Source organism: Ostrea edulis, chromosome 2 (genome assembly GCF_947568905.1).
Source record: "Ostrea edulis chromosome 2, xbOstEdul1.1, whole genome shotgun sequence".
In the NCBI taxonomy this organism is placed as follows: Eukaryota; Metazoa; Mollusca; class Bivalvia; order Ostreida; family Ostreidae; genus Ostrea; species Ostrea edulis.
In genome coordinates, this window is record NC_079165.1 from 88,526,969 (window position 1) to 88,536,968 (window position 10,000).

The 10,000-nt window shown below is 33.6% G+C and overlaps 1 protein-coding gene across 8 annotated transcripts in view; it reads right to left on the minus strand.

Annotated features, from left to right (window-relative positions):
- Nucleotides 1-10,000, minus strand: part of LOC125679184 (GTPase-activating protein and VPS9 domain-containing protein 1-like) — a 42,466-nt gene that overhangs the window by 32,004 nt on the left and 462 nt on the right. For 6 of the 8 annotated variants that reach the window (XM_056155355.1, XM_056155354.1, XM_048918180.2 and 3 more), the window contains exons 1-2: nt 4,781-4,904; nt 1,533-2,704 (exon numbers count right to left, since the gene is read on the minus strand). In XM_056155355.1, the coding sequence (XP_056011330.1) occupies nt 1,533-2,636 (1,104 nt within the window). In that variant the 5' untranslated portion in view covers nt 2,637-2,704; nt 4,781-4,904. Of the gene's footprint in view, nt 1-1,532; nt 2,705-4,780; nt 4,905-10,000 lie in introns of those variants that run through there. The other 2 variants (XM_056155353.1, XM_048918179.2) reach the window with 1 other exon arrangement.

The following is a 10,000-nucleotide window of genomic DNA, read 5'->3' on the forward strand; positions in this document are numbered from 1 at the left end:
ACTGTATACAGGGAAATAATTGCCCCCCTTTTTATTTTCGCTCTTGTTGTCAGTGGACAAATTTAAGACTGGGCAAAATTGCTTTTTCTTTTAACTCTCTTTTAACCAGTGATCTTTCTCCATTTTTTACAAGGGTCCTGTGGTTTTCCAATTGGGAAAAATTGTCGACATTTCAGTCAAATTGGAAAAAATCAATTTTATCGTAAATAAGTTTTAAAATCATGTCAAACATTATAGTATCTTTATTTACAAATCTAATTTTCTTTAACATTCTAAAATTTTCTACTATTCTATTCAAGTCATCATTACCATAACTCTTTGTTAAATCTTATGTAAATAATTCACTTCGAATGTTTATTTTTTTTCAAATACGTTTTCCTTTCATAATTTTATTATTGGGGAAAATGCAAGCTAAATTGGGAAAAAATTAGTAATTAATAGGAGGGGAAAGGGCCAAAATTTGGACCCAAAATGGGCCTTAAAAAATCACTGTTAACACAACTGTATCCGAGCGAATTTAAAACGGAGCAAAACCGTCAGCCAGTGTAGAAAGATAAAAATAATACAGGGCAAAAATAACCCTGTATAAAGTAATTTTATATTGTAAAACCATGTCACAAAGTTAATAGATATATATGTCAGGACTGTATGCAGTGATGAAAAAAAAAAATTTCATGATCTGTTATTGGAAAAAACCAAAAGACCATAATAGATAAAATACTCATTTTTTAAATCAGTAAAATGTTTTTCATTTATGAAACAACAGTTTGTAATGCATGCTAAACATCACTTTTTATCTATAATATATATCATGACACTTTTTCTGGCCCCATTTTTTGTTTATCAAAAGCACAATCAGAATTGGAGGGATTTCAGCAACAGATAATTGATTGTTGGTGATAATTGGAACATCACTAACTGCATGTATGATTGTAAATATACTCTGATATTTAAGCATATCTAAAATTTAACCACGACTTAACACTTCTTATATATAATGATGTAGGATATATAGAGATTACTGTACTCATCATTACTATAAATTAGCACTCTTGCTTCATTGCCAAAGGTGTTAAAATACAACCCCACTAAGCAGGTACACATACAATATGCAATCCACTTAGTTTAAAATAAATCAATTTAAATTTCACAATAGATTTCAAATTGAGGAAACAATACATGTAGTATTGTAATAAAAAAAATTAACATCGTAAAAGTTAGTACAAACCTTTTTAGATTTACCAACGAAAGAAATTACCCATCTCAATACATCAACACACAGAATTACAAGATGTGTTTGAGAAATATTGATGCCCCCAGATTACAACAACATGGAACTAGGTCAAAGATCAATGTTAACTTCACCAGGTCAAAGAATTTGGTGTAAATAGAAAGGTCTTGCCACAAGAAATACACTAAAATATGAAAGCTCTACCTCTTATGACCAAGGTTAAAGTTTCTTGCCACAAACTATAAGCCCAGAATCTTAGAATTCCAGGGGCATAAAAATTTCACAAAAGTCAGCTACTGACCTTTTCAAACCTCTCATAGAGATCTTTTTCCTTGGACTCTGCCTCCCACTGTGACAAGGCAAGGACCTGAATGATCTGGGCAATCTGCATCAGATTGTGACGAGCAATGTGACTGATGTAAATATCAGAAGTGATTCCATATGGATCCGGGTCAATGATTGCTGGACAGATGAAAAGAGAAAATACCAGATCACCACACACTGCTCGAGCTCTCTCTTCACCATGCCTCCCAGTTTTGATCAGGGCTTGATATACTTGTGCTATTAGCCAGGCTAGGTTTGAAGGAAAGCAATGCATATTGTTTTTAATTGATATAATAAACCTATTTGTTAATACTACTAATTTGTCGACTATGAATTTCCTGTATTCAATGCATTTCTTCTCATAATCTGCAGAGACAGGGTCTCCAAAGCGTTTTATTCGCTCTTGTGGGGGGAAGCGGTGCAGGGCTTTCTCTGGATCTATATCATAAAACCACTCATCTTCCATTAATAATCTCATAACTGGGTCATGTAATGCTGCCGTTAAAAAGAGTTTGGAGGAATATAAAGAATCAAATAACAGTTTAACTGAAACACTGAATCCACAATTTACTTTCCTTAACAAGACTCTCGGATTGTCACTTGTAGCTAACTGAAGCTCCGCAAGATATTTTACAGTTTGAATCACAGAGACCTCATCTTCTGGAAAGACAACATTCCCAAAAACTGAGGTCACTAGCAAAGAAATGAACTTTTTCAAACTTTCTTGTGAATTTTTTTCGGTGCAGTCAATGAGAGAAGCTATGAGGAAGTGATTATCTTTCAAGAACTTCAAAAACTCTCCATATTTTGATTCATGATAGCTTAAACTTTTGTAACTGTCTACAAAATTTGTAAATTCTAGATTGTTTGTTTGAGTGTAGCATTCCTTGGGTGTCATGCTATTGGATGAAGCCTGTAGTTGCTCCAAACATGTCCGTTGTTGTCGGACAATCCAAGACTCGTGATAAAGATCCTCTGCCACTTTCTTGGCCTCTTCGTACAAAGTGTGGATCTGAGTCTTCTCTGCATTTACAAATAGCTGCTCCTGCTTCAACTGCCTTGCTAGCTCCAGCAGTTCCATTTTGTATCACTAAATGTTTACAGACGAAGCATTCTATTTTTCACAAGGATCCATATCAAATAATTCTTCTGAAAATAGAATATAAAATTTTTATAATATCAAGACATAATATTTGGTTACATTTTCAAAGGTTTTTGACTGGCTTCAATTCACTATATGGCATCACAAACAAAGCATAGTGACAACATTGACATAATTTGATACTGGAGACAAAGCAAACACTACTCCAGGTACTAGGTTGTTTTTTGTTTGTTTTAGAAGTTGTTTTTCATATTCTCATGTAAATTTTACCTTTATGGTCAGACTTACAATCCCAGGGTTGTGGATAACACCTCACCAATGGGAGTAATAAAATCACCTCGCCCACATGGTGACCGAATTTTCTCCCATAACATTTTCATTTTAAGATGCACTTTCTTTTCCAATAAAACCTTTTACATTAACCAAGATTGTTTGTGTCATGTGCAAAGCTGATGCTAAGGACAAGTTAATTCAAGCATATATGTGACCTAGACTCGCTGCGTATAAACAATATGGTGTTTCAAATCTCCAAAAGAGAAATACTAACAGAGACCATTAATCCCAAGAATATGAAAACAGACGATCAAGAACGTTTTCACAGAAAACACTTGTTAATTGGCCATGACTGTCGGACACAGCAAACGAAATGTTTTGTCACTAAAACAAAAAATTCTTCTGTTATTTGTTCTTTACTGGTAATTGATATACAATGTGGGCCCTTTGATACAAATTGTGGGCCCATCAACATTTGAAAGTCAAGGCCCCACATGTTTCCAATGTTAACCACAACTCTGGATCCTGGTCATAGATTAAATCAGTGACACAAAGTCTGTTCAAGGAGTAATCTCTGCTGAGATTCGGCTCAGCTGAATATTTGGACTGACGCCTTCAACGAATCTCGGAGCAGTCCCTCATAATTCTAATCCCGGCTGAGATTCGGCTCGGCTGAATATTTGGACTGACGCCTTCACCGAATCTCAGAGCAATCCTTCATAATTCATGTCTGGAAATTTACTTTCCGCTTCAGCCGGTTCTAGCAATTAATGTGCACTTAGGTGACACTGCTGTTCGCTTCAAATAAGTTAGCTGACTATTAAACCAAATCTGTATCATTATTAATGCTGCATTACTTACTGTCCAAGTATGTAAATTCCATAAAAAAAACCATCACCAAATTTTCCGTTCAAATGATGACTTCCATGGTGCAAAATTTTATCTCCCGAAATTGAAGAGTTTGTTTGTTTTTTAGATTAGCGATGTACAAGATGGTCTGTGGAGATACACTGTATCAATAATTAGATAAAACAGATAGTAGACATTCTTCAATTTCAGGAGATAAAATATTGTGCCATGGAAGTCATCATTTGTACAGAAAATTTAGTGACTATTTTCATTTTGGGACTTTCATAACCTAGACGGTAAGCAATGGAAAATTAATAGTGATACAGAGTTAGTTTAACAGTCAAATCACTTATTTGAGGCAAACAGCAGTGTCACCTAAGTGCACTTAAATTAATTGCTAGAACTGGCTGAAGCTGAAAATAAAATTCTTGATATGAATTACGAAGGACTACTCAGTCTGCTCCGAGATTCGGTGAGGGCCAAGCCGAATCTTATCCAAGGGGTAGAACCCTACTATTATTTAACATTTGTTAACTTTTGTGCTTTGTTGTAACCAGGATGTTTCCTTTCTAGCTAGACTCAGTGAAACAGAACCAGCTTTCACTTCACTACTGCTATCGAGTGAAGGAGCGGTCTGAGTCATGTCTCACATGTATACAGTTCATCATGCTCTACGGAAAGGGGGAGGGTCAGCCGCCTTCTTTATATTACGTCGGAATACTTAAGTATATTGCATTCTCTAAAGATAAAGATTTTACTAATGCATGTGATATATTACCGGAGCTTTTTTTTTTTTATTCATTTATCTGTGATCCAAGATTCGAGTCGCTCGAGGACAAATGATCGAGTACTTTGCAATGATGAGGTAGCGTAAGCCAGCGAAGCTCGAAGCCAAGGAAATGTAAGTTACTAATGGCTATCAGCTTAATTTATTGAAAGAAATCGTCTGCAAGAATTGGTTCTAAAAAGAGGAAGCCACCCTGTAAAATTCACGAGTTTACCTGAGGATAATATCCGTAAACCTAGTAACTGGTTTACCTCCCACTCAAAAGTCACTTCTGCCATGTTTACGAATCATTGCGCTTGCGCAAGGAGATACTATAATTGAAACCATCTACACAATCTAAACGTCTAAATTATTTCCGGGGGCACGCTAACTCAACAAAACTTAACACAATTCTTATTCTTTTATGGGTTAATCGAGAGAGATTTGCGATTTCATACAAAATTTGCTAATTCTGATTCTAATTCTGATTCTGGTCAATCGCTAATTCAATCTTTTAAAAGTAGATGTTAGATCCGCCCGCATCGGATAGTGAAAGCCTATTTATGTGCGTGAGTGGATCAAAAGATCTAATGCTAAATCTGATTTTAGTCCAATTGAAAAATGCGATGCCAGGGCCCTATGCAAAGATGGGGAAAAGTTGATGATACTGTAACATAGAAATTATATTTCATTTTCATGTTATTTCGACGGGTTTCTGTACAGAATATCCTGGTTGTCAAAAACATCATGTACATGTACGTATAGAGTCTTCCTATACTCTCTAAAGATGTTGTGCTAGTACTTAACTCAGTTTAATGTTCCATGTCTGATCATTTGATTCTAATGATTAAAAACCTTAAATATTCTATTAAAGATAATTTCAAATCACATACATGTATTTCATATATGCATAAACATGATATTGTATGTTTTGATGGTATATATCCTAAAACTAAAATCACATTGAGTTCACAGTGCCTGCACATGCTACATTTTATTCAGTTGACAATAACATACTCTTATGGCACGCCAAATTCACAACTGAAATGAGCTAAACATAGTTTCACAGTTGATAAACTAGGTTTATCGACTGTAAATTATAGTTTACGGACCGTAAACTATAGTTAACGATTTGTCAACTATAGTTTTCATCCGTAAAACTATATTTAACGGTTGTACACTATAGTTTACAAATGCTAATCCAAGTTTATCTGTCTTTAAATAAACGTTAACAATAGATTTTGCTGATAAATACAGATTCACATTTGTAAACTATAATTTACATTCGTTAACTATAATTCACAATTGTTAATCCTAGTTTCACAAATTGTGATACTATATTTATCAGATAAACTGTGTTTAACATTTTGGAAGGATGTTTTTAATGCTTGGTTTTTTTATTTGAAGACTAGTCAAAATCTTCCAAATATTAAAAATAATTTTCATAATATTCCAGTGTGGTACAATTCTAATATTAGAATTGCGGGAAAACCTGTGTTTTATGAGAAATGGTATGAAAAGGGGATTAAAGCTGTTGAAGATTTTTTTTGATACTGATTGTAACTTCCATACCATAGAAAAATTTCAGTGTTTATACAATCTTCAAGAAGTATGTGTAATGAAATACAATAGCATTATTACTGCAATTTCAAGATATTTAAAACGTCTGTCAATTGATAGACACTTAACCAAACAAAATGTTAATCCATGTATGCCTATATTTTTTTAACCAGTTTTATTACATGAAAGATGTTCTAATATTATTTACAATATTTTAAATGCAAAAGAAGATATCCCAACTTCTATGGGCAAGTGGAAAACTGAACTATCTTCATATGGAGTAGATGATATTTCAGTGCAAGATGTGTTTAAAATTTGTTTCAAAACATCTAGTGATTCTTCTGTTCAGTGGCTACAGTTTAGAATTTTACATAGAATTCTTCCTGTTGGTTATTATTTGAAAAACATTAGTGTTAAAACAGATTATCTCTGTAGATTTTGTACAAGTAATATTGAAACAATAACACATATTTTTACTTCGTGTAATAAGACCCAAACATTGTGGAGTGAGTTAAGTCTTCATATATATAGAAAATTTTCAGAAAGAATTGGTTTTAATGTGTCAAATATAATATTTGGTGAAATTCCACTGTCTTTAAATAATAAAGCTATAAACTTTATAATTCTATATGCTAAACAATACATATTTATCTGTTTAATGCAGAATAAAGAACCAAATCTTGTTGAATTACTATGTCACTTAAAGTTTAAATATCATGTAGAGAAATATGCTGCAATTCAAGCATTTAAAATACATAACTTTGATAAAATATGGATGAAGTGGGAAAATATTTTTGCAATTGATTAATTATTACTGCATGTACTTTTCATTATTTTTAGTACATGTATTATTGTTATTATTATTATTTTCACTATTGTACAGCAAGTAACCTAAACCACAGGGAGATGTATGCATGTATGAAAGGTATGTTTGTGTAAGTGTTTGATGTATTGTATGTAACCAAAAAAATAAATAAATTATAAAAAAAAAAAAAAAAAAAAAAAAAAAAAAAAAAAAAAACCCTGTGTTTAACATTCGTTAGTTATAGTTTTTGATCGTAAACTATAGCTAACTGCCATTTTTACTCATAAACGATTAGAGTGACTATGGAAACAAGTCTAGTATTTAGTAAATAAACTAAGCATTTTCATCCATTAAAAAAACTGTCTCAAGATCTCCTTAAGATGTTGTGTACACCAGCAGATGGTGTAAATGGAGTAGGAGTGGAGGTTGTGGAAAGTACCTAAAAGATCAAGTGCTAGACCCCCTCCCCTTCACGAATTCCTGGATCCGCCTATGCATATGAATGTCGTATTCAAATCATTACCATTTCAAGATGAGAATAGGAAAGCCCTTATCTTATGGTTATAACTATTGTGTAAATTCACACAGAATATAGATTTATTTCGAGAACCAATATCTAATAGAAGTATGTCGACAATTGCACATTAATTGATGTTATAACTAATTGTTCATAAGATTAGTGTAACAAGTCTAGAATAACTAAATTCATTAGGTGGCATGCGTATATATGGAATCCACAAGGCAAACGTAAGAGGGGCAGACCGAAAAACACTTGGCGTAGAGGCCATCAATAAAACATGGGGAGAAACCAAAAAAATAGCCCAAGACAGAAAAAAGTGGAAAGCTACTGTGGTTGCCCTATGTCCCCCATGGGACGAAGTGGATTAAGTAAGCATGCGTATATATATTTATAAAGTATTAATGACAATCAAACCATGGGGGTCGATATCTATGTACAGTCAATGACATGTCTGCTGTATACGACAGAATATTTATGCGAACTTACTCACGATTAATGTTCATCAATGTTCCACTTAAACTTGAATTGTAGGACAGATGAATTTTATGAAGCCCTTAAAAAAATTCCCAGTCTGAGAGTGGATATTGCCGTAATGAAGATGCGATTGCTTTGAAGAGTTCGATATTCATGCCCTCCTCAAAGCTGTGTATATTGTTTATACACATGTCAGTCAGTATAGATTTAAATATCAATCTGGATATTGTAAGATGTTTTCAGACGTCTAACTGAAGAAAAAAAACTTTCAGCTGACAGTCATCACATTTCAAAAGTAGGTTGGTCATGACTAGTGAATGACCACTATTAATTTATAGGTCAGTGATCATAAGGCTTTGTTAGTTTGTACTATGCTTTGTGACCAGTGATCAGAGAATTTTACTTCCTCGATAAAGTCATCCAAGAACAAGAGGCCCATGGGCCTAGAATCGCTCTTCTGATACATTGTAGAACAGGCAAAAATTCTCACTAACCAAGATTCATCAATTAACAAAGTTTCATGATGTTAATTCAAACAGTACCTGAAAATTTAAATGTAACTGTCCAAAAGTAGGTCATGGTGACCTACTTTTGGTCGACACACTGAAGACTCAAGATGCATCAACTGACAAAGTTTGATAATTGAAGTCAAATAGTATCTGAAATATTCAGATATAAACGTCAAATTCCAAAAGTAGGTCAACGTGACCTACTTTATGGTTGACACACTCTGAAGACTCAAGACCCATCAACTGACAAAGTTTGATGATTGTAAGTCAAATAGTATCTGAAATATTCAAATATAAGCCGTCAAAATAAAAAAAATAGGTCATGGTGACCTATTTTTTAGTCAACACACTCTGAAGACTCAAGATGCATCAACTGACAGAGTTTGATAATTGTAAGTCAAATAGTATCTGAAATATTAAATATAGCCGTCAAATTCGAAAAGTAGGTCACGGTGACCTACTTTTTGATCAATAAACTATGAAGACTCAAGATGCATCAACTGACAAAGTTTGATGATCCTAGCTTTCATAATATCCAAAATATGCATTTAAAATTGAAAATGTGAAATTTGAATGTCTGCAAAATTCAAAAAGTAGGTCACTATGATCTACCTTTTTATAAATATGTTTCGAGGCCTCTAGACGCATCAAATTACATGGTTTGATGATTCTAAACCTCTCGGTATCTGAAATAACAACCTCAAATGTATTCATAAATGACTAGCCATAAAATTCAGAAAGTAGGTCATGGTGACATACTTTTTACATGACGCACTGTAAGGTCCCATGATCCATCAACTGACAACGTTTGATGATCACACGCTCGAAAGTGTCTAAGATATGCATCAAAACCCATTTAATAATAATTACCTGCGAAATTTAAAAAATAGGTCACCATGACCTACTTTTGAAACAACATAATATTAGGTCCTAAGATGCATCAACTGACAAAATTTGATGATCATAGTTCTTAAACTAAGCAAAATATCAAAGTTTTAACAAAACAAAAATTAAGGTCAACTTTGAAGTGACACTGAGACCACAACCTTTGCCCCAGGGTGATGCCTTGAACAATTTTTTTTTATCTACAACCTATCCTCATTCTTATGCATAAGTTTGGTGATAATTTGCCCATTGGTTCTTGAGAAGAAGAATTTTTAGCAACCACTACTTTTGTTTGCATTTTCCTAATTATCTTCCCTTGTTAAAGGGTCACAACCCTAGTTTTAGTACAAATGAAAGCCCTTGGGCCAAGAATACCCTGTGACAAATTTGAAAAAATTGGCCTAGGGGTTCTTGAGATATAGCCCTTTTCCCAAAAAGATGACGCACACCGCACACCAGACATATGGCCATATGATTAGCTCTTTGAGCCTTCTCAGAAGAGCTAACAATGGCAGGTTGGTCATGACTTGTAGAATAACAGGGCTTACTTAAAGCTGGCATGGATTCTTAAATACGTCTATATGATAGTCCTTTTCACTCTACCCATATTAGACGAAAATGCGAAGACAAACTATGCATACAGGTATTTGCTACAATCATGACAATAATGCATGTAATAAATGCGAAGAAATTACTTATCAA